Below are 26727 nucleotides of genomic sequence, written 5' to 3'. Positions count from 1 at the left end.
CTCTGGTGCCCGCATCTGACCGTCCCTAGCCCTCCAGGCAGGCTCAGCTGGCGGCCGGGCCACGAGGGCCCCTCCTCTCCCCGGAGACCCAGCTCCGGTCTCAGGAGAGTAGTGGGGGACGGTGAAGGAGCTAGATTAGAAGGGACATGGGGGACATGGTAACATCATTGGAACCTGCTAGGGGAGGAAGTAAAGCTCAGAAGCGTCGGTGAAATTTGCTCACAGAATGGAATTCTAGGCACCAACTGAGCACGTGAGACTCAGGCCGTCCAAACCGGGTTGGACACACAGCGTTCCCCAGGACCTGGTTCCCTGACACCTCATTCGGCCTCTTCCTGCTCTGAGCTCTGAGGGGACGGGAGGCTGCCCTGGGAACCACGCTGGGGTGGGAGGTGCTCTGCTCACCGCTGGGTACTGTCCTCACCCCGCCTCAGCTCTGGGTTGCCAAGCATGAGGCTTCACCCTGGGCTCCTGTCGTCCCGCGGGCCCCGCCTCCTCCTGCCCTGGCCCCACGGGGTCTCCGCTTCCTGCCAGGCCTGCTGGACGTGTACGGGTTTGAGTCGTTCCCCACCAACAGTCTGGAACAGCTGTGCATCAACTATGCCAGCGAGAAGCTGCAGCAGCACTTCGTGGCTCACCACCTCAGGGCCCAGCAGGTGAGGGGGGGGCGCTCCTGCCTTCCCTCTCTCTCCCTGGCCCCCAGCCCCGTCCCTGCATCTGACCAGGCGTCTTTGGTTCCTTCTTTCACACCGCTCTGCAACGGGCTGTGGTGCTGAGGCCAGCCGTGGGATGGCCAGCTGGACCTCAGACCACAGTTGCCTTCTGCCACCCCACTCCCACCTCTGCCCCCAGGAGGAGTACACAGCTGAGGGTCTGGAGTGGTCGACTGTCAGCTACCAGGACAACCAGACCTGTTTGGATCTCATCGAGGGGAGCCCCGTCAGCATCTGCTCCCTCATAAACGAGGTCGGGGGGTCAGCTAGTGTGCAGAACACCCGGGTGGGGCTTTGGGCTTCTCTGGGACCTTGAAGACCATCTGTGCTCTCTGTGTGCCTCTTTCTATCTGCATAATGGGTTTGCTAGCCCTATAACCCGTCCTTTTCAGGGTCACTGTGATGCTCCCCTGGGTCCACGGCGTGGGGACTGTGAGGGTTGTGAGCCCCTCTCACCTTGTGGCTGACCACCTGTCCCATCCCGGCCCACACAGGAGTGCCGCCTTAATCGGCCAAGCAGTGCAGCCCAGCTCCAGACACGCATTGAGAGTGCGCTGGCAGGCAGCCCCTGCCTGGGCCACAACAAGCTCAGCCGGGAGCCCAGCTTCATCGTGGTGCATTATGCGGGGTCTGTGCGGTACCACACCGCAGGCCTGGTGGAGAAGAACAAGGTGAGGGCTGGGCCGTGGCCTGTGGCCCCTGCGTGAAATGAGAGGCTGAGTCATGGCTGCATGTGTGTGGAAGCTTCTGTCATGCGCCCTCCCCTCCTGAACATCCTCCCGAGTCCAGGGTCGCCTCTTGGGCCCTCCTCTCTGAGGTCTCTGCTAATTAGGCACAACTGCCCAGAAATGGCTGCGTTTCCTGGCTTCTAGGCACCCAGTAGACCAGCTCTGAACCTCTTGGGCTCAGGCCCTGCCCTTCTTCTGGGGCCTGGGTGAGCAGGGCTGGCAGCCCGTGGGCAGCACCATGCCTGCTCTCACCCTGGTCCTTTCCCCATAGGACCCCATCCCCCCTGAGCTGACCAGGCTCCTGCAGCAATCCCAGGACCCCCTGCTCAAAGTGCTGTTTCCTGCTGACCCTGAAGAGAAGTCCCAGGAGGAGCCCTCTGGCCAGAGCAGGGCCCCTGTGTTGACCGTGGTGTCCAAGTTCAAGGTGGGTCCGAGTGCTGATGCCACGTGTTTGGTTCACTCATCAATCTCCAGTGCTTACCAAGCACCTCCCAGGATCAGTGCTGTGTGCTGGGAGCACTGAGGAGTCAGGTAGCCGTGGTCCTGGTCCACGGAAGACAGAGACCGGAAACTGACAGAGGGACTGTGTGTGTAGTTGACGTGACAGGAAGCCTAGGGGCGCGTGGGTGGCAGTGCGGCCTTTCGCCCACTGCTGATAGGGTGATCGTGGAAGAGCAGTAGTTACCTGAACCTCTGTGACTGGCCCACTCCCAGTTCCCTAGCTTCCTGCTCAAACTCTGTCCTCGGCCAGAGCAGACGGGTCCCCTCCTGCCGTCGCTCCGCCCTTGCACGTTCGGCTGCACCACCCCTCGGCTCCACCCTCACTCCCGCCCTCCATGCCCCTTCTCTTAGTTTATTCCTCGTCCTCCTTCCAAACGCAGCCCTCGCATCACCTCCCATGGGAGACAACCAGGGGAGCCCAGGTTTGGTTAGCCCTTTCCTGCCCAGCCTCAGACACACCACTGAGAGAGCCCAGCCCACATCTGCAAGGCCCGTTAGGCCCCGAGCTGTGAGATGACGGCAGACGGCCATGTCGTAGCCCTGGCAAGGCTTCCAGCACACAGGACGCGCTTGGTCGCCCAAACAGCTGTCGCCCAAACAGCTGTCGCCCAAACAAATGGCAGTGGGTTCTGAGATGCTTCTCTCCTGGAAAGGTTGCTCTGGTCGGGGGCGGCTGAGACCAGATGCAGGGAGACCAACCCGGTGGGGAGGGCCACAGGTCAAGAAGGGTCCCTGGAGGCGGAGGTGAGGAGTGTGCTCTGGGCACACCCAGTGAGAGCTGCCAGGACTCATTCAGGGCATGTGAGGATCCAGCTCTCGGGGCTGGGAGGGCTGCTTGGAGGTGTCACTAACCAGGGCCCAGCCGGTGCTCCCCCAGCAGCCTGACCCACGGTCTCTCCCCTCTGCAGGCCTCCCTGGAGCAGCTTCTGCAGGTTCTGCATAGCACCACACCCCACTACATTCGCTGCATCAAGCCCAACAGCCAGGGCCAGGCGCAGGTGTTCCACCAGGAGGAGGTAATTCACACTGGGCCAGAGCTGCTTTGTGGAGGGTCCCATTCGGCCAAGACCCTGGAGGGGTAAGGGGCAGGACGTCTGCTCCAAATGGAGTGACGTTAGGGAGGGCTTATCTCCCCAGCTCTGGCAGGACAGTCATGTACAGTTGTGTGGTCTGTGTACTGCATGGTGGCCCAACCACAGGAGACAGGTAGGGGCTACAGTGCATCTTGCTCTCTGCTCACCAAGCCATGTGCCCTGACAAGAGACTGAGGCTGCCCAGAGGAATGGGTGTCTTTTGTGATCAGCTGGAAGTCTCTGTCACCTTACAGACCAGACACAGTGCACTCTTTCTGATGGATAGTTTCTAAAATTTACACAAAAGCACTCTGTGGCCAGCAGCTGCCCTTTGCCCTTTGGAGGGATGTGGTAGAGATATGAGAGCTGGACGATGCTGGGGAGTCTCCCACAGTCGACTGGCAGATATGACCTTAGGGTTCATAGTCAGGACCACTGCTCTGTGGTAAAGACCTTGGTTGGGTCCCAGAAGCATCTTCACAGTATAACCTCCCCTGCCTCTTAGCTGTGACTCACTCTATTGACTGCAGAATATAAAATAAATAAAAAAGAGGAAATTGGATTGGGCTGCATTGTGAGGCAAAGACGGGAGCGGTGAGACAGCCAGGACTAGCATTGGCCTCAGTTGTACCAGAAGCCAGGCTTCAGATAAGGGGACCTGGGGCCACCAGGACCCTTTCTAACAGGGAGATTTTCTCAAGGTCCCTTGATTTCTCACTGCCCCAAAGACTGCCCATCAGGAGAGCCTGCAGATCCACACCAGCAGGGCCACAGGAAGGGTGGCATTTGGGGCCTGCTGGCCCCATGCTGCAGCCCTGTGTCCCTAACCCTGCAGGTCCTGAGCCAGCTGGAGGCCTGTGGCCTCGTGGAGACCATCCACATCAGTGCCGCCGGCTTCCCCATCCGGTGAGTGGGCCAGTCCATCCAGTGCAGGGGGCAGGGCCAATGCCAGGGTGGAGCTCAGGGCGTGGGTCAGATGAGAGCCTGACCAGCCCAGAGCAGGATGTGGAGATGAAGAGAAAGAGGCAGGTCCACAGAAGTCGGCCTGGAGCTCTAGGGCTGTGCTCACTTTCTGTGGCCTGTTTTGTGTAGGCACGTTGCCTGGTGTGTATCAGTGAATAAGAAAGGTGAGTCTTGCCTTCTTGGGATGTACATCGCTGTGGAAAGGAACAAAATGTGCCATTAGGTGGACAAATGGGGAAGGGGTCAGGACTGCTCAGGGAGGGGCCCTCTGAGCAGCTCAGGCCTAGGGAAGCAAAGCCAAGGGGCCAGCCTGGGAAGACTTGGAGGAGGGGAGAGTATTCGAGACCCTGGGAACAGCAACCCCAAAGCTCCCAGGTTAGGACCTGAGAGATGCTAAAGTGACCAGAGCACACACAACAGATGGGGGGAAGGGGGGAAGCTCTAGGCCACGTGAAGACTGCTGTCTTCCTGAGGGCCGTCGGAGCCGCTGGGCATCGTAAGCAGGGCACGCTGCACGCTCGTTCGTGTTCCGTGGCTGCTGTGTGGAGGCTGCCCTAGGGTCAGGAGAGGAGGGAGATGAGCGGGCGGCTGTTCCAGGTAGAACAGGTGTGATGGCGGCCCAGTGAAGAATGGAGAGAAGTGGGTAAAAGTGGAGTGTGGCTTGCCATAGAAATGGGACTGTGAATGGATAGACGGTGGGGTATGGGGCAGGGGAGCAGTCGACTTCCAGGCTTCCATCTGAGGCAAGTGGATGAATCGGGACACAGGACGGTCTGGAGGAGAGGGCAGGCGAGAGTCCGGTTTGAAATGGAGGGGCACGTGAGGGTCTGTCCTCAGTGACTTTTAACACCGTGAGCAAGGAGATCACAGGGGGAGAGGGAGGTCTGAGGCCATTCCCTGAGGAACGCTCACGTTTGGAGAGGGTGGATGACGAGAAACCAACAACTTGGAGGGGGTTGGGGTGAAGGAGGAAGCCAGGATCGTGGGTGTCCTGGAGGCTGAGAGCAAGCTCTACAAGGGAGAGGGGTCAGCTGGGCACCTGCTGCTGAGAGGCTGGTCAGAGCACTGACCCCTGGAGTTGGTGGCCACACTGGTGCAGTTTTGGGGACAGAAGCCAGACTCAGGAGGAGGAAGTACCGATGTGTAGGGAAGCGCTGCCGTGATGGGGAGCCGAGACCCCGGGTGGCAGTGGAAGGGGCTGTGGCGTCAGAGGGGAGATGTGCTGAGCCCCTGTGCACGGCAGGGGTGACCCAGGTGTCTGGGGAGAGGCTGGCGAGCCCCTTTGGGAGGGGGCAGGCTGCAGATCCCCTCCTAAAAGAGCAAGGCTCCGTGTGGGTAGGACCAAGGCTGCAGGAGCAGGAGGCCCAGCATGCACTGGTCTGCACCGGCTTCCCGCCAAGGGGCCTAGTAATGCCATCCGCTCAGTGGGCACAGTCAGGGCAGCACCTTGCTGGTGGTTGAACAGGTGAAACAGTGACTCCTGGCTCACGGCCAAAGTCACTTCATCTCTCCTTCCGCCTGCTTTGGCTTCCAGGGTCTCTCACCGGAACTTCCTGAAGCGGTATGAGTTACTGAGAAGGCTCCGTCCTGGCGCAGCCCCCAGCCCCCATGGCCCACCTCCAGATGAAGGGCGCTCAGGTGAGGCGCCCATTTGCCAGTCACTCGTTCACCCAGTTTCCTGAGCACTTACCTGGGCCATCTCAGGGTGAGGGGCTGGGGCTTCAGAGATGAATAAAACACAGCCCTGCCCTCGGCTCTTGGCTCAGTGGGGGAAACAAACTAAAAGAAGACAGACAATGGGGAAAGTGGAGACACAGAGTTAGGAACAGAATGCTGTGGGTGGTGCTAGAGAGGTATGAATCGGGAAGGCTTCCTGAAGGAGCTGGTGTCTGAGGCTAGATGGGATTAGCCAGGTGAGGGGCATTCCACAGGCAGGGACAGCACTGTGTGTAAGAGGAGCTCCAGGCTGTTCAGTGTTGCTGGCTCATAAGGGCAAGAACAGTAGTCGGTGAGGCTGGGGGACAGGCAGGCCCACTCGCAGAAGCTGGACTTTCTCCTCCAGGCAGATGGGAGGCACTTCGGGGCATGAAGGGAGTGGCGTCAGCCTCATGCTTTCTGGAGGCCACCGTGGGGCGCCCCGTGGTTGGCCAGAGGGGAGATAAGCTAGAGATTTGGGCACAGCCGGGAATTGTTGGGAAGAAATTGGCCAGACTTGGCAAGCATGTGATTCGATGTAGAGGGAGAGAAGAGGAGAGAATTAGCCACGCCCAGCCAGTGGGGAAGAGAGGTCTGGGGAGGCTGCCGAGCCCTTCCCGGCCAGTGGAGACATCCGCAAGGTACCGGCCAGCTCCCACCTCAGGGGAAAGGCCTGGTCTGCTGGGGTTGTTGCATGTGGCGTCACTGAGGCTGTGCGAGTCGGTGAGAAGGCCTGGGCACAGGTGGAGGGAGAAGAGGCCAAGGACAGGACAGACAGACAGACACATACACACACACACACACACACACACACACACACACACGGAGGGAGAAGAGGCCAAGGACAGGACACACACACACGTGCATACACACAAAGGGATAAGAGGCCAAGGACAACACACACACACACACAAAGGGATAAGAGGCCAAGGACAACACACACACACACACACAAAGGGATAAGAGGCCAAGGACAACACACACACAGGGATAAGAGGCCAAGGACAACACACACACAAAGGGATAAGAGGCCAAGGACAACACACACACAAAGGGATAAGAGGCCAAGGACAACACACACCCGGGAACACACACACACACACACACACACACGGAGGGAGAAGAGGCCAAGGACAGGACACACACACACACGTGCATACACACAAAGGGATAAGAGGCCAAGGACAACACACACACAAAGGGATAAGAGGCCAAGGACAACACACACCCGGTATCTCACACACACACACACACACACACACACACACACCCACACACACACACCCGGGAACACCCACCCACCCACCCAGCAGAGCCCAGGCACAGTACTGCTTTGCATTTCCCTCTCTTGGGGCACGATCTTGTCACTTTCCTTTCATTCTTTCTCCCCACCTCTCCCGCCCCCTTTCTCCATGGTGCGCTCTTCTGTTCTGTCTCTTGCCCAAAGCCCCTGGTTGATTTTGCTGCTGTTTCTCGTCTGCGGCGTTTCCTTTGGCAGCCTCCAGAGAGGCACTGGGCAGCTAAAGGTGCTCAGAGCCCTCAGGTAAATCCTCCCTCTACAAGAGCCGGCCCTGCCAGGTGTGGGAGGGCAGGCAGGGGGACCCGGTGGGCCTCCATGGGACTGGGATTTGTTCCCCCTTTTCCCATCAGTGGCGGGAGGGCTCAGGGGCAGAGGGAGTGGCCCGGCTGCCCTGTTTGGCCCTCAGCATGTTTGGGGCCGTAGAAACAGATGCTGGCTAAGCAGCCTGGGAGCCCACGTGGGAGTCAAGGCACCCGGTGCCCTCTGCCACCCTGCCCAAAGGGACCCACAGGAATGGAGGCTGCAGGCCAGTCCAGGGCACAGCCTCAAGTGGGATTTGGAGATTCCTCAGAACAGCCAGGGACCTGAGGAACAGTGGGAGGCCACCTCTGGCCTCCTCCCGAAAGGCAGGAGGTAGAAATGGTTAGAGGCAAGAACAGCAGGGAAGAATCCTGTGGAATGTTAGGGAGACCAGACCAGTTTCTTAAGGCCACAGAAGTGTGTAGACAATGAAGCACTTATGGGACCTCTGTCTCCGTCCCCCAGAATCGTCTCCACACTCTGAGCAGGCCACGCTGCAAGCCCTCCTCCAGGACATCCTCCACACGCTGCCAGCCCTGGCTCAGGCACCAGCTGAGGCCACACCAGCCCCAGTGCACTGCGGCAGGACCAAGGTGTTCATGACTGACTCCACGGTAAGCTGGCTTGGGATGAGGAGTGGCCAGCCACATGCTGTCCTTAGTAGGACAGGGTCTGGGCCCTCCTGAGGGCAGGGGGAGGAGAGGCTGAGGACCTCAGTGGATGCCCCTTCTCCCAGCTGGAGCTTCTGGAACGCGGGCGTGCCCAGGTGCTGGAGCAGTGTGCCCGCAGCATCCAGGGTGGCTGGAGGCGACACTGGGGCCGCAAGCAGGAGAGGCAGAGGCGGGCCGCCGTGCTCATCCAGGCAGGTAGGAGAGGTGGGGCCCTGGGCCCGCAGTCATCGCTCCTGGCTAGCAGGTGGGCCCAGGTGCGGCCACTGTCTGCAGCTGCACACAACCCACGTGATACCTGTTTCTTTGGAAGTGCTGCTGCTAGAGTCCCCACAGACCAAAGCTGACTGTGTCCAGCCCCAAGAGGTTAACTGCATGTCTCTGTGGTGCGCTGGGATTTGAATTCCCTGTCCAGTTCACCCAGAGCATCTCCAATTCAGTGCATACCATACCAGGCCACACCACAACTAAGGATGCTTTGTAGGTAGTAGAGGCTCAAAAGTTGCCTTTAATTCCCCTTTCCCAGTCCTAGATGGCTGTTTATGCCACCTTTTTTTCCCTTTATGACAACTCTTATCATTACCTGGGCTCCCGGGCATGTTGAGTTTAATTAAGGAGAAGGTAAAAACTGAGAAGATCTGATTAAGGAAGCAATGTATGAACCATGACAGCCTCATTTTGAAAAACAAAAATACTGGAAACAACCCAAATCTGACAGTGGTGGAGTCATGGCTACATTAAGGATGATCCTTAACTAGCTAAGAAGTGTTTTTGAAGAATATTTTTAATTCACCAGAAAAACATTTCCAACATGTTCAAATCTGAATCCTGAACTACACATCAAGGTGATGCCACCTTCATAAGGTGCGTTTGTGTGTACAGGCCTGAAAAAAAATAAGGAAATACTGCAGAACTATCTGGGTTGGTGAGATAATAGGTGACTTTTATGCATCTTTAAACTTTATAGTTTTTCAGAATCCAAATGTGTTTGTTAGTGTTTAGTCGAATAGCCCATTTTCTGAATATGACTGTACCAAAAAGAATCAGAAAATGCTGAAATTTCAAAAGAAGAAAATGAAAATTGCCCCATGATCAGCTCCCCATCCAGTAGTTATTACCTTCACCAGTGCATGGGTGTATGCTGGTATCGTCTGTGGATTCATAACGCACGCAAGCAAATTCAATTAAGGGTTTCCAAAAATACAGGTGAAAGATGCAGACAATTCAGACCCCTCTTGTTCCCTGGGCATTATCTCAGAGTGAGCCCGAGGTGGGAGGTGACCCCATGGCAGCTGCCCGTTTGATGTGTAGGTATCTATCTCCAAGTCTGGGCAGTCTGAGCTGTGGTTTGCAGAGCCAGGTCTGCTTCACGTGTTGACTCAGTCCCTCACCTCATGTGGTGGCACAGGTGGCCATTCATTCAAACGTTTACAGCTGCTCTGGTGTTGCTGCAGCCTGGTTACTGAGAGCTCTGACGAACATTTATTTCCTGTTTCTGGACAAACCCCTCAGCTGTTCGTTCCTGGTTGACTCGGAAGCACATCCAGAGGCTGCACGCAGCTGCCACAGTCATCAAACGCGCGTGGCAGGAGTGGAGAGTGAGTACTGACCCGAGAAGTCAGGGTGGGCAATGATGGACGCAGGCTGGAGTGCTGGCCCCGCCACTGCAAAGCGGGCGGCCTTGTGTCCTCATGAATGAAGTGGACACAACACCGCCTACACCACAGGACGGTTATGACACGGTAGAGTGGCACAAACAACTTGGGGAATATGCTAAAAAACATGGAACTGTACGCTTTAAAAGCATGAATCTTATGGTATTTCAATTAGATCTCAATAAGGCTATTATTTTTTCTTTTTAATTTGTGCTTTTATTTGCCAGTATAACTACAGTAACCTGCAAACTTTTTTATTCTAAAAAGCACATTTTACATTACAGTCCAACAGACACATATATAGTGTGTATACATATATAAAAGTGAAACAAAGGTTTTGCCAAAAACGTCTACCCTGAGTGTAAATTCTTTTTAAGACTTTTTTTTTTAAAACTAAGGCTGAACTGCACTGACATCATAATCACCAAAGTCCCTAGCTCATCTTAGGGTTCGCTTTATGCAGTGAATAGTGCTGCATGTTCTATGTGTTTGGATGATAGTATGATGACATAAAACCATTATAGTGTCATACAAAGTATTTTCACAGCTCATAAAAATTTCTGTATTCTATGTATTCATCTCCCCCGCCCCCACAAACTCCTGGCAACCACTGATCTTTTTATTGTCTCCATTGTTTTGCCTTTTCCAGAATGGCATATACACGGAATCTATTTTTCTTTTTTCCTTGAAGAGAGGGGTTCAAAGTCTTTATGCCTGTAACACCACTCATGGCCCAGCCACACGTGGACCGGACAGGCTCCAGGTGGCAAACTCCCCCACTGAATACTGTAGCTTTCCTTCCAGTACTGAGCCCTGTCCCACTGGTCCTGCCCAGCAGCCACATGCAGGTGAAGGGGGGATATGTGTTGGGTATCTGTTCATAGGAAGGCCACAAGTTTTGTGCCCCTTGTCACAATGAACCCTGATTCCTGTAGGGTGTGTTGTAAACAGATGAGCCATTTCTTCAGACCCCCTGCTCTGAGCACACCTCAAAGGCTGTTATTTTTTTTAAAGCAGCATATGTAAGGCCTCAGCACAGCTGCCTTGGGCGTAAAGTTGTGCCACATCAAACCAGGTGCCCTTCAGTTCACCTTGTTAAGCTGAATTATTAAAGAGACTTTTGGATTCTGTTTTGCATTAAGAGAAAGCTATAAAGTGGTGTTCTCTTTTTAAGATTAGAATGGCCTTCCTGGCTTCTAAAGAACTGGATGGTGTGGAAGAACAACACTCGTCTCAAGTCACCTGTTCCCCGAGCTCCTTGCCACTGCCCCAGGCACAGACCAGGCTCCTGGGGGCAGTAACCCGCTTCTGGCCCCTGGGACTGGTCCTGGCCAACGCCGCCGTGGGTGCTCGTGGCTTCCGGAGGAAGCTGGTGGTCTTCGCCTGCCTCCCGCTCCCCGTGGGCAGCCCCAGCAGCTACACTGTCCAGACAGCACAAGAACAAGCTGGAGTCACGTCCATCCGAGCGTTGCCTCAGGTGAGCCGTGTGACGGGCTGGCCGTCCTGCCAGGACAGCTCCAGATCCCTCACGCCCCACTGTGGAGGGCAGGGGGCAGAGCCCGGGAGTCACAGCAGGAGCAGGACTGAGGCTGCGAGAAGAGCCTCCTGACCCTGCTGGGGAAACCAGAAGCCCGCATGTCCCTCGCATTGTTACGAGGAGGAGTCTTCCAGAGCTCTTTCACTTTTTAAAAGCTGCCTCTAAATGATCTAGCGTCTCCTCTGAATCGCCTTTAAATTAGCCCAACTTCCAAAAAATTGTGGTTGTGATGACGGCACCATGTTCTCCCCAAGTTGTAGTCTTTGGTTTATCCTATTCCAGCCGAGGAAATGACAAGCACATGAGTCAGTGGTCCAAGAATTTATATTATGAGCAGCCAGGGAAAGAGCCAGCCAGCACAGAAAAGGGCTAATACCAACCTTTTACAAGGATTAGGTGACACTGACAAGGCAGAAGGAAGGAAACACTGAATTTCCTGCCAGAGGAATTCCTGTAGGACATAATCTAGATAAAATCTCCATGACAACACACAGGCCAGCCAGAGTGTAAACAGAAGTGCAGTTCTTTGATCTTCCATCTTTAAGCAAGCATAAGAATGTGACAGGCCATACATACTCCTAGTATGGGGGAGCTCCCTCGTAGTGTTTCCTCATCTGTCTCACATTGAATGGATGTGAAATTTTATATTTTAATACTGTTTTGGACTTTGCCATCGTTTTAGAATAAGGAGAAGACAACAACATTGACTAACTCAATCATGCTACTGCTGTGACTCTCACTTGGGTACTTACTTACATGTCCCCGCCTCCCTGCATTTCTAGCGTTCACTCTGTCAGGTACCTTTAGCCCTGGCACTCCTGGGAGCTGGGGTTAAGCTGCATCTCTTTCCCCAGGGTTCGATAAAGTTTCACTGCAGAAAGTCTCCACTGCGCTATGCTGACATCTGCCCTGAACCTTCGCCCAACAGTGTTACTGGCTTTAATCAGATCCTGCTGGAAAGACACAGGCTGGGCCACGTGTGATCTCTCCTCACATTCCATCCTCACCTGGCTGGGCCCTCCCTGGAGCCTTTGTTTCTCCACGGCCTTTTCCTGCCAGCTGCCTTGCCAAAGACATCTAATCAACACACAGCTGCCAAACAACTCCCACAGCGACTCGGAGCACACGTCGGGAGCCGCGGCTCCAGCCTGCAGGCCAGGCCGGGTCGGCAGCTGCACCAGTGGCCCGGGGCGCCGATCTACGCCTCCAGCCCTGACAGGTGTCAGGGCTGGTAGCTACCAAACCTGGATTAAGAAACTTCAGGGCCTTCACAGAACCCACTCGGTGGTGCTGGACAGCAGGCACCCCGCTCCTCCAACCCCACAGGCAAAGTCAGCTTGAAATGAGCTCTAAAATTTTGGCTGGCAGAAATTTTGCCTTTAGTTCCTTTAAAAGGAACAAAGCTTACTATTTAAATATTTGTTGTTTAATGTAATTTCAAGCAACTAGATTATGAATCAAGAATGACGAGCAATGCAATGCACCACAGAACCACCACACTTTAATTTTGAAACACTGATCAAGTTTTAACTCAACTGGGTGTGAAAACCATATCATTTATGTCTTAATTGTACCGAAAATAAATGTAATTGTACCGAAAATAAAACATTTAAAAACAACCATCTGAATGTCAAGTTCTCTCTCCATAAAGGGTTTGCCACCTGGAGTACCTCCATCCATGCCACCTGGAGTACCTCCATCCGCCTGCACCCCAGCCTGCAGCAATGGACATAACGATGTGCAGAACCTACCCGAGGTCAGCCGCTCGATGTCCGGAAAGCACCGCCCCTGCCAGGCCCCCACGCGAGCTGGCCTCCTGGGAGGAGCAGGCAGCACAATAATCCACCTTAAGAATCCTCGTTCGGGGACGGTTCCACGATCCTTAAACAGCAGTCAGCAAACTCCAAAAACAAAGGCTCCTGCATGCAGGCTCGCATGAGCTTTGCCTTGTCGTCTGCCTGATCGAGGCTGACCATCAACTGTCTAAGGTGTGGACTGAGCAGTAAGCTTCTCAGCGCTGCAGACTCCCCTTAAGAATGAACAGGGAAAGAGAACCAAGCTGAGTTCAAGTGGGAATAGGCAGAGATAGCTGAAAGCCAAATGTTTCAAATGCAATAAATACCAAGGATGTGGTATCCCCTTACCCTTTAAACCCACAAATTAACCCAGCACTTCACATAAGGTGAGATCAGCGTATCAGATGATTTCCAAGTTAAACGCTATCAGATTCTTATTCTTTATATCTCTGTAAATATTTTAACTTTTTCTTAGCTGAAATGGCATTATTTTACCAGCACAGATACAAAGAACAGCAGCATGTTGGCATGTTTTCTCTCTATAAGCATGAAGGTTCTCAGCGACAAGGACAGTTACACCAAATCTCTGAATGATGTTTAAGTGTGCGCTTGATCCAGCATAAAGCAGGATGAGTAGCAGTGAACTGGCACTAACGTGTATGGTGCTTTACAGTTTACAAAATCATTCACACATATACCCAGCTCAGCTCCTACCTCAGTCTAACTAATCACTCCCATGGGACTGGGTACAAAGCACCACCTCTGTGAAATGGGAAAAATGAAAATAACACCACTTTTAGGAATTACACTGGCCAGTTAATTATACACATAATAGAAATGCAGTCCTACAAAAATGCTGGGTATTATTAACACCACGTCCCTCTGAAAAATCAAATCCTGGGATGACCCAGTCTGCATGAATGACTGGACTGTAAAGCAAGCACTGGGATCAGGAATAAACGGAGGCCCCTGACTGGTGTGAGAGACAAACTACCACAAAACCGGGGGGGGGGGGGGGGGGGGGGTGGTGGTGGTATATTACAGCGCACCATGGGAAGCTGAAAAAGTACCTATCTGAGAGTTAAGACCAAAGGTCAAGAAAAGTTTAGCTGAGGAAAGGAAATTTGAACCAAGCCTTGAAAGAGGAGCAGAATTGGGCTTCCCTGGTGGCACAGTGGTTGAGAATCCACCTGCCAATGCAAGGGACACGGGTTCGAGCCCTGGTCCGGGAAGATCCCACATGCTGCGGAGCAACTAAGCCCGTGCGCCACAAATACTGAGCCTGCGCTCTAGAGACCGTGAGCCACAACTACTGAGCCTGCATGCCACAACTACTGAACCTGCACGCCTAGAGCCCGTGCTCCCAACAAGAGAAGCCCACGCACTGCAACAAAGAGTAGCCCCCGCTCACCGCAACTAGAGAAAGCCCACGCAACGAAGCGACGAAGACCCAATGCGGCCAAAAAAAAATAAATTTATTAAAAAAACAAAAAGAGGAGCAGAATTTTTGACAACCCACAGTCAGTAGGATTCCAGGCCAGAGGAAGGCCTTATAGGCAGGCTGGGAGGTGTAGAAGCCCTGTGTGCCTACAGAATCACGTGGCTGGAGGAAGGGCTCTGCCCGCCACACTAAAGCGTTTAACAGCTTTAAAAAATCACATTCTGTACTTCCCTGGTGGCGCAGTGGTTGAGTCCGCCTGCCGATGCAGGGGACACGGGTTTGTGCCCTGGCCTGGGAAGATTCCACATGCCACGGAGCGGCTGGGCCCATGAGCCATGGCCGCTGGGCCGGCGTGTCCAGAGCCTGTGCTCCGCGACGGGAGAGGCCACAACAGTGAGAGGCCCGCATACCGCAAAAAAAAAAAAAAAAAAAAGAATCCACCTGATAATGCAGGGGACACGGGTTCGAGCCCTGGTCCGGGAAGATCCCACATGCCGCAGAGCAACTAAGCCCGTGCACCACAACTACTGAGCCTGCGCTCTAGAGCCCGTGAGCCACAACTACTGAGCCTGCGTGGCACAACTGCTGAAGCCCGCGCGCCTAGAGCCCGTGCTCAGCAACAAGCGAAGCCACCACAATGAGAAGCCCGCACACCACAACGAAGAGTAGCCAGCGCTCGCCACAACTAGAGAAAGCCTGTGCGCAGTAACAAGGACCCAATGCAACCAAAAATAGATAAATTTATTTTAAAAAATTACATTCTGTACAATCCAATGTATCTCAATGGTTAACAAAGAAGTAAACAAGCACAGCATAGACTTACCTAAATTCTTTAAATTCTGCAAAGAAACTCTGTCCTCTTCCTCGTCACTATTGAGAAAATCAGCTACAGAGTCGTCATCATCATCTGAGGAATATAACACAATCAACTGCTTATGACTGAAAAGGAAACCTAGGTGCCAGCTTTTAATAACTCCTCCAATAGATAAAAAATATATGCGCACACACGCAACAGGAACAGAGGTATGCAAGTGGGTACAGAGAAAAGTAACCTCTTCTCTGGAATTTGTGACTAAACCAACACTCCTTTTAGGAAAGCAAAGAACTGGTGAGTAACAAATGCATCCTAGTGTTCACACGCTTACTCTATGTGTTTCCCTGTGGTCTGTGGGCTTCAGGGCCCTATTTTCCAGTTCTTGCCACCCCATCTCCCCTCACCATGGCGGCTCCAGCCCTGTCATGGCCAAAAAATTATATGCTCTGTAAAAACCCACTGACATGATTCCCCTGTGTTTTCAGTATGGGCAGAAATGGGCCATCCCCTGGCTGTGAATGTTCAATGCCTCTTTGGTGGCACTGGGAGGGGCTGCTTCCAGAGCCTGGCATGGTGCATCGCCCGCAGGAGGCATTAAAGAAAGGCTAGATGGATGGAGAGGGTGACAGCCCACTCCCGCTGTGAGCTGTGAGGGCCCCAGCAGCAGCGAGACCAAAGGCAGCACCCCGCCTAGGCCCAGCTCAGGTGAACCTACAGCCCCAGCCAGGCCCAGGGAGGGGGACCCGAAGCCGTGACTGGAGGAGGCTCCCGCCAGCAGTGTCCACCACTCACCCCCAAACCACGGCGATGGCCTTTCTCCCCCTCTGCCTCCTGCCCCCATCTTTCTTCTCTTGAACTGTCAGACTGCTCTGTAACATCACCCGTGGTGACGTGTGCCCTCAGCCCGAGTGCTCAGGGCTGAGGAAGCTACTGCTCCCTAATTAACTTGACTCCTGGCCCCAGCCCAGTCTCCTCTCCTCTCTCCCTTCAACATATTCTATTTGAAACCCTTCTCTAGGTTTGTTTGTTTGGAGTCAACCAACCCACCTGTGTTTTCCACAGGCTTTTTAATTTCTGCAGTAAGATGCGATCTTATTTCTTTCTTGACAGGACGAGTTTCAGGGTTGCACTGCTCTGAAAAAGACACAAATCTCAGGTGCACATCGCCTCCACTTGAGTGACAAGGCTGCACACACCACCACCAAGCCAGCCTCTAGGGGGAAGCATATGTATGGGGTAAGGGACGTAGGTGGGGATGGGGATGAAGGGGAGGAAGTGAGAGATCCAGTGAAGGGCCAGTAAAAGCCTGAGCCCCGCAGAAGAGCTGAGGAAGCAGGCCTCGTGCACCCCTAGGGCCTGTCTCCAACCTCCCTGCCTGGCCGAATGGCACAGGGCTTTCACCACGATTCAGTAGCACACTGACTTCAATCAGCATCAAACTGTGTTCTCAGCAGTTTCTGATACCAAATTTGCATGTACCACATGCCACTGGGGACACACAGATGAAAGCCATCAGGCCCTCGGAGGGGTTTAGTCGCACAGATGACAGAGATATGGACAAGGTAAGGAGAGTCTGATCCGAGTCACCTGAGAGGGCGGGGAGATGAGAGGGGAAGGTGCTGCCAGGTGGAAAGAGCATGTGGGAAGAGGGAAAGGTCCATGGCTGGACCGGACCCTTGAAAGAGTAGGCAGATGCAAGGAGATGGTGATGAACAACCGGCAGCTGATGGGCGGGGCACAAGAATGCCACACACAGGTCTGTCTGTCTTCCCCAGACCAGTGTCTCTCAGAGAGGGCGCTACTGTATTCAGGTTGGAAAGATCTTTAATGGTGTGGGATAACTTCACACACCCCAGGCGGTTTTTGTGACTCAACACCAATAACTGGAAGTACCACCATCGCCTCCGCTACTGTGAGAACAAAAACACTGTGACCACGTGTCTCTAGGGAGAGCAATACCCAGGTTAAGAACCACCGCCAGAAGACCTAAATAGACAGTCCTCCAAAGAGGACATACAGATGGCCAACAGGCACATGAGAAGATGCTTAACATTGATAATTATTAGAGAAACGCAAACCAAAACCACAACAAAGTATCACCTCTCACCGGTCAGAATGGCTATCATCAAAAAGTCTACAAATAACATGCTGCAGAGGGTGTGGAGAAAAGGGAATCCTTCTACACTGTTGGCAGGAGTGTAAGTTGGTGCAGTCACTATGGAAAACACTATGGAGGTTCCTCAGAAAACTAAAAATAGAATTACCATATGATCCAGCAATCCCACTCCTGGGCATATATCCAGACAAAAACTATAATTCAGAAAGATACACACACCCCTATGTTCACAGCAGCACTATTCACAATAGCCAAGACATGGAAACAACATAAATGTTCATCGACAGACGGATAAAGAAGACATGGTATATACATATATACAATGGAATACTACTCAGCCATTAAAAAGAATGAAATTATTCCACTTGCAGCAACATGAATGCAACCAGAGATTACCATACTAAGTAAGTCAGAAAGACAAATACCATATGATACCACTTCTATGTGGAATCTAAAATATGGCACAAATGAACCTATCTGCAAAACAGAAACGGACTCACAGACATAGAGAACACTTGTGGTTACCAAGGAGGATGGGGTTGGGGGAGGGATGGAGTGGGAGACTGGGGTTAGCAGATGTAAGCTATTATATATAGAACGGATAAACAACAAGGCCCGACTGTATAGCACAGGGAACTATATTCAATATCCTGTGATAAACCATAATGGAAAAGAATATAAAGAAAAAAGAATTTTATATACACATATATATATGTATATAACTGAATCACTTTGCTGTACAGAAGTTAACAAACTGTAAGTCAACTATACTTCAATAAAAAAACCCCATAAAGACCACCAGACATTATGCACCTTCTACAGTCATGCCTAAGACCACCTGTAGTTTTGCCAGAGAGACTGACCCTGAGCTCTGATCCAGTCTCTGATCTGTCAATTTGTAAGAAACAGAGGATTGAGGAGTATGCCTAACTGCACCATGAGCTTGCAATCAGCAAAACCCAGACTGTGGGTAACTGTACAAGTCAAGTGGCTTGAATTCTTCAACAGAGAAATTGTAAAGAAAAAAAAAAAAAAAAGAATGGAGGAGGAATTTACAGATTAAAAGAGACTTAAAAGAAATATCAGGGGCTTCCCTGGTGGCACAGTGGTTAAGAATCTGCCTGCCAATGTACAGGACATGGATTTGAGCCCTGGTCCAGGAGGATCCCACATGCCACGAAGCAACCAAGCCCGTGTTCCACAACTACTAAGGCTGCGCTCTAGAGCCAGCGTGCCACAACTACTGAGCCTGTATGCTGCAACTACTGAAGCCCGGGCACCTAGAGCCTGTGCTCCGCAACAAGAGAAGCCACCGCAATGAGAAGCCCACGCACTGCAACTAAGAATAGTCCACACTCTCTGCAGCTAGAGAGCCCACGCGCAGCAACGAAGACCCAACGCAGCCAAAAATAAATAATTAAAAAAAAAAAAAAGAAATATCACATTTTTGGGGAATTCCCTGGTGGTCCAGTGGTTAGGACTCGGCGCTTTCACTGCTAGGCCAGGGTTCAATCCCAATCCCTGGTCAGGGAACTGAGATCCTGCAAGCTGAGCAGCATGGCCCAAAAACAACAACAAAAAGAAAGAAAGAAAGAAAGAAATATCACCTTTTTTTTAACGGACAAGACTAAATGATACGCTTTCAGGACACGTATTTACGTAATAAAACTAAAAAAGCAAAGAAGAGATTACTATAAAAGTCAGGACAGTGGTTACTTTTTTTTTCTTCAAAAAGATTTTATTTTTTTGATGTGAACCGTTTTTTAAAGTCTTTATTGAATATGTTACAATATTGCTCTGTTTTATGTTTTGTTTTTTTGGCCATGAGGCATGTGGGATCTTAGCTCCCCGACCAGGGATTGAACCTGTACCCCCTGCATTGGAAGGCGAAGTCTTAACTACTGGACCGCCAGGGAAGTCCCAGGAGAGTGGTTATTTATAGGAAGCGAGGGCACTGGATCGGGACAGGTCATGTGGAGGGGTTCCCAGAGTGGATGGCAAAGTTCTATTTTCTTCATCTGGGTGGTGTTTGCCTTGTAATAAATAATTCAGTAAGCCAAAAAAAAAGTCTACAAATAATAAATGCTGGAGATGGTGTGGAGAAAAGGGAACCCTCCTACCACTGTTGGTGGGAATGTAAACTGGCACAGCCACTATGGTGAACAGTATGGAGGTTCCTTAAAAAACTAAAAATAGAGTTGCCATATGATCCAGTAATCCCACTCCTGGACATATATCCAGAGAAAACTCTTAATTCAAAAAGATACATACACCCCAATGTTCATAGCAGCACTATGTACAATAGCCAAGACATGGAAGCAACCTAAATATCCACAGAGGGATGAATGGATAACGAATATGAGGTATATATACACAATGGAATACTACTCAGCCAATAAAAAAAAGAATGAAATAATGCCATCTGCAGCAACATGGACGGACCGAGAGATTATCGTACTGAGTGAAGTAGGTCAGAGAAAGACAAATATCGTGATACCTCTTATATGTGGAATCTAAAAAAAATGATACAAGTGAATTTATCTACAAAACAGAAACAGACTGACATAGAAAACAAATTTATGGTTACCAAAGGGGAAGGGGTGGGGGAGGAATAAATTAGGAATTTGGGATTAACAGAAACACATAAATAAAATAAACAATATAGACCTACTGTATAGCATAGGGAACTATATTCATTATCTTGTAATAACTCGTAATGGAAAAAAACTGAAAAAGGAATATATATATATATATATATATATATATATATATATATCACTGAATCACTTTGCTGTATACCTGAAATACTGTAAATCAACTATACTTCACTTAAAAAAACAAAACAAAACACTACTGCCAGAGAGACTGGAGTGTTCACCAAGGGAGTGAATTTCTCAAATCTGCATTTCAGAAAAACTACCCAGGCAGCTGCCAGGTCTCACAGTTAAGAGCTCCAGATTGCCCTAGAGGGTCTTGGTGAGGCCTTACAGGGCTGCAGGACTAGAGGGAAGCGTTCCACATCCAGCTCCCCAACCCTGTTTCAGTAAAGCATTTCTACTTCTTTTCTATCTTGAGCTGACAGGTTTCTTTTGAAAATGCTCCAGAAACATTAGGGTTAAGGAACAAAAGCGGGGAGTAGAGTGGAGAGGGTGGTGCTTGAAACACACAGCTGTAAATCAGAGACTGGAGGGGATGAAACTACAGGCAAACCACCAATGAGGAACTTTAACCGAACAAGAGAGAGGTCGTGGGAAAGAGTCCCTAAGGACTAAGAGGCGCGGATTGAAGATACTTTAAAAATGCAGGCTTGACAAAGACCTTGCTCCTTAATGTAAACTGAACTACCTCCACGTTTCTATCAAGATATTATTTAAAAGAAAGAAAATGAAAAGAAAAAAAAAAGAAAGAAAGAAAACGTCGTTATCCTCAGCCAGCGCAGCAAATGATGCGGAGCTGCGTCAGAACACTAAGAGGAAGGAACAGCTAGGGGAGACTTCTACGGCAAAACTGGTCGACTATTTTTAAATAACAAAACGAGGATAACGGAATTCCCTGGCGGTTCAGTGGTTAAGACTCTGCGCTTCCAATGCAGTGGGTAGGGGTTCCATCCGTGGTCAGGGAACTAGGATCCCACATGCCACGCAGCACATGCAAAAAAAAAAAAAAGAGAGAGAGAATGGTACGTAAAAGAAAAGGCAGGGCAGAAAAAAGGTGTTTTTGTTTGTTTTTTTTTTTGCAGTACTCGGGCCTCTCACTGTTGTGGCCTCTCCCGCTGCGGAGCAGAGGCTGCGGAGTCGCAGGCTCAGCGGCCATGGCTCACGGGCCCAGCCGCTCCGCGGCATGTGGGATCCTCCCAGACCGGGGCACTAACCCGTGTCCCCTGCATCGGCAGGCGGACTCTCAACCACTGCGCCACCAGGGAAGCCCCAGAAAAAAAGGTTTTGATTGTGCAAAATGTGGAGAGACATTCGCAGGTAGAAGTATCCGCCCTCCCACCCCGCCCAGGAGGGGGAGCTCCCACAGTACCAGGCGTTGCAAGGGCGGGAAGGAGCAGGGGACAACGACGGGACGTGGGGGCTGCCGTGCACGAGGAGGGGGCCTTACCTTTGTGCTCCCGGAAGCAGGTCAACGAGCAGCTGTAAAAACAAAGCCACAGGCCGCGTCAGCCCCGAAGGCCGCGCGGACCCTCTCGCCACCCCGCCACCCGCCCGCCGCCCACAACCCCCGGCACTCACTAGGGCACGCGGCAGGCGGGGCAGCGGTATTTGGGTTTCTCCAAACAGATAACGCAGACAGCGGTGCTGCAATTCAGCGACGCCATGGTCTCTCCCAGGACACTCTCCGTCCCGGCGCCCAGGCCTCTCGCCGCAGGTACCACGTGCACCCCTTTCCTTCCGTTTCCTTAACCAGGACCAATCAGCGCGCAGCACTTATTGGCAGTCAAAAGCAATGGATTGATCCAGCTCATTGTTTCAGGCCTGAGAAGTAGAAAGTCGATGCACTCGATGCGCAACCAGTACCCCCACCAGAGGTTCTCTCTGATTAGGTCACGGTCTCGAAGAACTTGTTATGTAGCCCTGTCCCTGTCCCTACGCGGCCCTGTGACTTGCAGCAAGTCATTGTCACTCTCCAGCTCTGTTGCCCTGTATGTAAAAAGAATACGTGGGATTAAATGTCCTCTACCTTCTGGCTTGGACTTTCTCAGTCTTGCACCGGCATTGGGTTCTCCCCGCACATCTCATTTGCTTCTCCCTTTGCGGAGCACAGGCTCCGGACGCGCAGGCTCAGCGGCCATGGCTCACGGGCCCAGCCACTCCGCGGCATGTGGGATCTTCCCGGACCGGGGCACGAACCTTGTCTCCTGCATCGGCAGGCGTACTCTCAACCACTGCGCCACCAGGGAAGCCCCTCATTTGCTTTTTTTAGCAAATGAGAAGTCCACACACTGGCCGTTAAATCACATGACACACATGAGCCCTTCCCAGCCATCCTTCGCACAGGAAAGGAAGATGAGGCTTGGCCGCTGATAGATATTTATTGAGCTCCAACTGTGAGCCCCGCACTGCCCAGATGCTGGGCTGGGGACACCCAGGGATTAGCAGGCACGGTCTCTGGGACCTTAAGGCTTAGAGTGAAGGCAGGAAGGAGAATCCCTGGGTGGGATTGATTATCCAGGGAACAGATGAGTTACCTCTGGCCCAAAGGTGGGGATCCTGGTCCAGAAAGGTGAACTGTGATGGGCCTTGAATGCCACCTCAGGCTTTAGGAATAGACAAAGTCACATTTTATTGGGAGCCCTGCTCCTCCTCAAAGCCCTGAGCATTGTCCAGCCTAACCAGGGTTCCCAGCCCACACATGTGGGGTGCCCTCTTAGGGCCATAAGTCACCCTCACCCCAAGAACCTCCCCTTTGTGTTGGTCCATCAGCCCTCAGGATCTCACTATTATAAAAGCCCTGAACCACTGTCACAGTCTGTGGGGATGAATCTGCTACAACCAAAGCAGTCATTCAAGTCTTAGCTCCAACCCCTCTCTGGCTGTGTGACTTGGACAATTGTCTACCCTACATCTATTAGAGTGGATGTTCAGGCCTACTTTCCTGAGCTATTTAAATCAGAGAGGAGACTGTAAAAAGGTTTGTGATCTGAAGTGCTACAAAAGGTTATTTATGGGATATCTAGGAAGTCTGCAACTCTCCTGGAGCCCTGGTCCCCACCCCATGAGCGTGGGCTCCAGGCCCCAAGTCCCTGGAGCCCAGGTTGCTGGACCTCAGGCCCCTCTAAAAGGGTTTCACTGTCAGCCTCAGTGAGCCATGCTGGGGTTGGGCTTGAGTGACTATCCATCACTCCTTTGGCTTTGCCAGACTGTCCTGAGGGCGCTGTCCAGTCCTCAGTGCTGAAGTGGCACTGGCCCCTCCGGTTGCCTACCTGCCCCAGCATGCAGCTGCCCCTACCTCCAGCCTCCAAACAGAACTCAGGCCAAAATCCAATGTTTCCACACTGACCTAATAATCAGCAGCGTTCCTTGTATTCCTCAACAGTTGTGACCACTGCTGGTTTGACCCAGAAGTATTCCAGAGAGCCCATGCTTAACAGGGAAGGCCAGAGGTCAGTGACATGTCCAGGTCACATTTGAACCTCATGCCCTGTCTGGCACCAGCACAAATTCTCCTACTAGGTACATCACCACTGCCCGCCCAGACTTTTCCTGTGAGTTGTGTTTGGAGGCTGAGGCCATGGAGAGTCTCCACAATCTTCAGGGGCTCAACCTGACCCCACCCACACCCATACCATGCTGACTCTCCTACCTTTGGGTCCAGAGGTGGTGACTCCAGCAAAAAGAAAATTCCTGGAATTCATCTCATGCACATTGCATTCAGTAAAAATACCTCTTCCTCTACTCTGGGTGACCTCCAGCTTCCCTGGAAAGACGTACCCCTCCTGCTCCAGTATCCAGGAAAGAAGGTGGCTCATCTCTGATGGTGATGAGGTTGGGGAACACCAAGAAGTGAAGGACGCCGGGTACAGCTCCTCTGGGCAATGGCTAGTTCAGAGAAGAAAGACGGGTATGACTCTGGGCCCCAGCAACTAGATGTCCACACTGATGTGGCCTGGCTCTCCCTGGTCCCCTATCACGCCCTCCTAGCGGCTGTCTAAGGCTGCCTCACGCCTTCTCAGCGTCAGCCAAGGAGCAGGGCCAGACCTGGAGAGAGGCGAGGTAATAATCGAGGCAGAACGCTTTCCAGAGCTCCGCTGCTTGGCAGACGCTGTCCAGCAAATTCCAGGCGGGCCGAGCCCGGCGCCAACGCCAAAGACTGGAGACGCGCGTGGAGTCCCAGGCCCGGCACTCAGCACCGCCAGAGGGCGCTCCAGATCTAGATTGGCCCTGGCGTAGCCTGAGCTGGACTGGAGCACCGCTCGCACCGACCTTGCGTGGGAGGCCATACTGTGTCGCCATTCGGGGAAGAGTAAATACAGGCCTGCCCGGCGCCTCGATCATCGCCAAGTGGCGGGAGAGAGGGTCGAGAGTGCGGGGCTGAAGCAGACGACTGGATGGGCAGCGGTGTCTCTTCCATGAAAGTAAGGCCCACGCAAGGCCAGCCGAGGGCTCCAAATGCGCCTGGCTGTCCAGGGGCAGTTCCCGCGGTGCCCACAGCCCCGCGCTTCTCGGCAACCCCTGGGGTGGATATCCAGCTGGAAGGTGGCCACCCCACATTGCCCTTGTGAAAGGTTAATAGTACTTCGGGAGTTTTCAGATTACTAACTAGGGTGCACCACTGCCCTGCACCTTCCCTGATGCCATGATGGGGCGGGCACGCGGGCTGCATGTTGCCCTTATCTGAGACCAGATGTTGATAAGGCTGGGCTCTCGGTGTAGCTAAATCTCAGCTTCTTTCTGCAGCCCTAACATCTCTATCCCTCTGCCCTCTTGGCGGCAGCAAGAGAAGTGTCTAGGATGGTATCTTTAGAGGACCTATACTGCCCGGTTCTCACCTCCTCCCCGCCACTTACTCTCTGGTATCTAAGAGAGTAGTTCAGATGTTAAAGGGGGTGAGGTTGCTGGTGCGAATCAAATAAAGGAGGCCTGAGGTTCTGCTGGAGTGGTTTCCAAGTCATCCATTTCCAACTCTCTGCGTGTTATTTTATCTTGAAAATGACATTCATTCCCCAACTCTAGACAATGACAGTCTGACCTTCAGTTAGACTCCAAGGAGAACTTCCAAACAACAAAAGAAAAATAATTGCACGATCTACAGCAGAACGGATGGGAGAGCACAAACCTTAAAGGTCACCGTTGTCTCATGAATACACCCTACTGTCCACAACCCCACACTTTTCTCCCACCCTCTCCCACTTGCAAATCAATATATATCTCCCACCGTACATTTCCTAGGACAGAGATCAAAGGAATCAGGACTTCCCAGACAGATTCTCCACGAAACCTCTAAAGGTCCCATATGGAGTGGGAGTGGGGCTTGCACAGACCTCCTAACTCACCTCTATCTCCCACATGGCATGTCAGGGAGGGAGAATTTCCCCCTCTATGCTTCTTGAGTTCTTGTGGTTGCCGCTAATAATAACTAGTGCACTAATAGTAATTAGTGCACTGATAATAAAATTGACACAAGAGAAAAAGAAACAAAATTTAACTCATATGCATGGAGGTCCCATAGAAATGAAACCTAAGAATAGGCCAAAGCAGGCAGCTTCTATACTTTCTAGACAAAGAAACAATAAATTTGTGAGGAATTGACAAGACAAAGAAACAAATTTTGGGTGCCCAACTAGTGAAGAATTAGAACAGAGTTTGGGCTTGGGATAGTAAATTGAAGTAACAAGGATTGTTTATATAGGCTTCTCGGCCCCAATTCCCTATCTTTGGCAATAAGGGGGTCCTTCTACCTCCAGATGCAGGGAGTGCATCTTTCACATGAATGAAAGGTTTTTTTCCCTGCTTTCAAGGAGACAGCAAGGAGGGTCAGAGCATCCCTCTTGCACTGGCCATTTCTTAAGCAACTTTAATTCAAAATAATGAATACACCACTGAGGCACATTCTGCGGTGGACTACTCTGGGTCCCAACACAGAAATGCATAGGAACTCTGCTCAGTGGCGAGCAGGGAAAAGGATGTAAGACCCCGTTTCCTTCCCCATCCTTTAAAACTAAATACAAAATAACAACTTTCAGACAAATAAAAGCCATGAGAATTCTTCATCAGCAGATCCACACAAGAAAGTTATTCTGGCAATAGGAAAATGATACCAGATGGAAATTAAAATCACAATATAACACCACACACCTACTAGAATAACTAAAATGACAAACACTGGCAATACCAAGTGCCTGTGAGGAGGCTGCTACAAACTGGACGTTTGTGTCTCCTCAAAATTCATACATTGAAATCCTAACCCCCAATGTGATAGTATTAGGAGGTGGGGCCTTTGGGAGGTGATAAGGTCATGAGGATGGAACCCTCGTGAATGGTACTAGTGCCCTTATAAAAGATACCCCAGAGAGTTCTCGTGCCCTCCTTCCACCATGTGAAGACACAGTGTGAAGATGACAGTCTGTGAAGCAGGAAGCGGGTTCTCACCAGACACCAAATCTGCTGGCACTGTGATGTTGGACTTCCTAGCCTCTAGATCTGTGAGAAAAAAATGTTTGTTGTTTAAGTCACCCATTTTATAGTACTTTTGTTACAGCAGCCCAAGTGGACTAAGACAGAAATTGGTACCAAGAAGCAGGTACTGCTGTAATAAACTGAAAAATGTGAAAGTGGCTTTGGAACTGCATAATGGGTAGAGGCCAGAAGAGTTTTGAGATGCATGCTAGAAAAAGCCTACATGGCCATGAAGGGACCTTCAGAGGTGATTTGAGTGAAGGCTCAGAAGAGGAGAAGAGCTATATCTTAGAGAATATGTAAGTGGT

The 26727-nt window shown here is 51.7% G+C and overlaps 2 protein-coding genes and 1 non-coding gene across 8 annotated transcripts in view; 1 reads left to right on the top strand and 2 right to left on the bottom strand.

The window, feature by feature from the left end:
* MYO19 (myosin XIX) overlaps positions 1-12752 on the top strand; it is a 35602-nt gene extending 22850 nt beyond the window's left edge. For 3 of the 4 annotated variants that reach the window (XM_032616510.1, XM_032616512.1, XM_032616511.1), the window contains 12 exons: positions 535-656; positions 853-966; positions 1208-1384; positions 1713-1865; positions 2851-2958; positions 3851-3921; positions 5513-5616; positions 7739-7887; positions 8010-8139; positions 9454-9539; positions 10771-11073; positions 11988-12752. In XM_032616510.1, the coding sequence (XP_032472401.1) occupies positions 535-656; positions 853-966; positions 1208-1384; positions 1713-1865; positions 2851-2958; positions 3851-3921; positions 5513-5616; positions 7739-7887; positions 8010-8139; positions 9454-9539; positions 10771-11073; positions 11988-12116 (1646 nt within the window). In that variant the 3' untranslated portion in view covers positions 12117-12752. Of the gene's footprint in view, positions 1-534; positions 657-852; positions 967-1207; positions 1385-1712; positions 1866-2850; positions 2959-3850; positions 3922-5512; positions 5617-7120; positions 7217-7738; positions 7888-8009; positions 8140-9453; positions 9540-10770; positions 11074-11987 lie in introns of those variants that run through there. The other variant, XR_004347505.1, reaches the window with a different exon arrangement.
* LOC116746510 lies at positions 10458-10587 on the bottom strand. The gene has a single exon (XR_004347767.1). It is a non-coding gene; the product is annotated as a small nucleolar RNA SNORA11 (small nucleolar RNA).
* The window catches only part of ZNHIT3 (zinc finger HIT-type containing 3), a 46462-nt gene continuing 31174 nt past the window's right edge, over positions 11440-26727 (bottom strand). Inside the window, exons 3-7 of one of the 3 annotated variants that reach the window (XM_032616534.1) lie at positions 21536-21943; positions 21405-21436; positions 16232-16318; positions 15194-15277; positions 11440-13162 (exon numbers count right to left, since the gene is read on the bottom strand). In XM_032616534.1, the coding sequence (XP_032472425.1) occupies positions 12981-13162; positions 15194-15277; positions 16232-16318; positions 21405-21436; positions 21536-21621 (471 nt within the window). In that variant the 5' untranslated portion in view covers positions 21622-21943 and the 3' untranslated portion in view covers positions 11440-12980. Of the gene's footprint in view, positions 13163-15193; positions 15278-16231; positions 16319-21404; positions 21437-21535; positions 21944-23734; positions 23843-26727 lie in introns of those variants that run through there. The other 2 variants (XM_032616535.1, XM_032616536.1) reach the window with 2 other exon arrangements.

Source organism: Phocoena sinus, chromosome 20 (genome assembly GCF_008692025.1).
Source record: "Phocoena sinus isolate mPhoSin1 chromosome 20, mPhoSin1.pri, whole genome shotgun sequence".
Classification (NCBI taxonomy): Eukaryota; Metazoa; Chordata; class Mammalia; order Artiodactyla; family Phocoenidae; genus Phocoena; species Phocoena sinus.
Note: the sequence above shows the minus strand (reverse complement) of the source record. Positions and strands in the feature narration are given on the sequence as shown.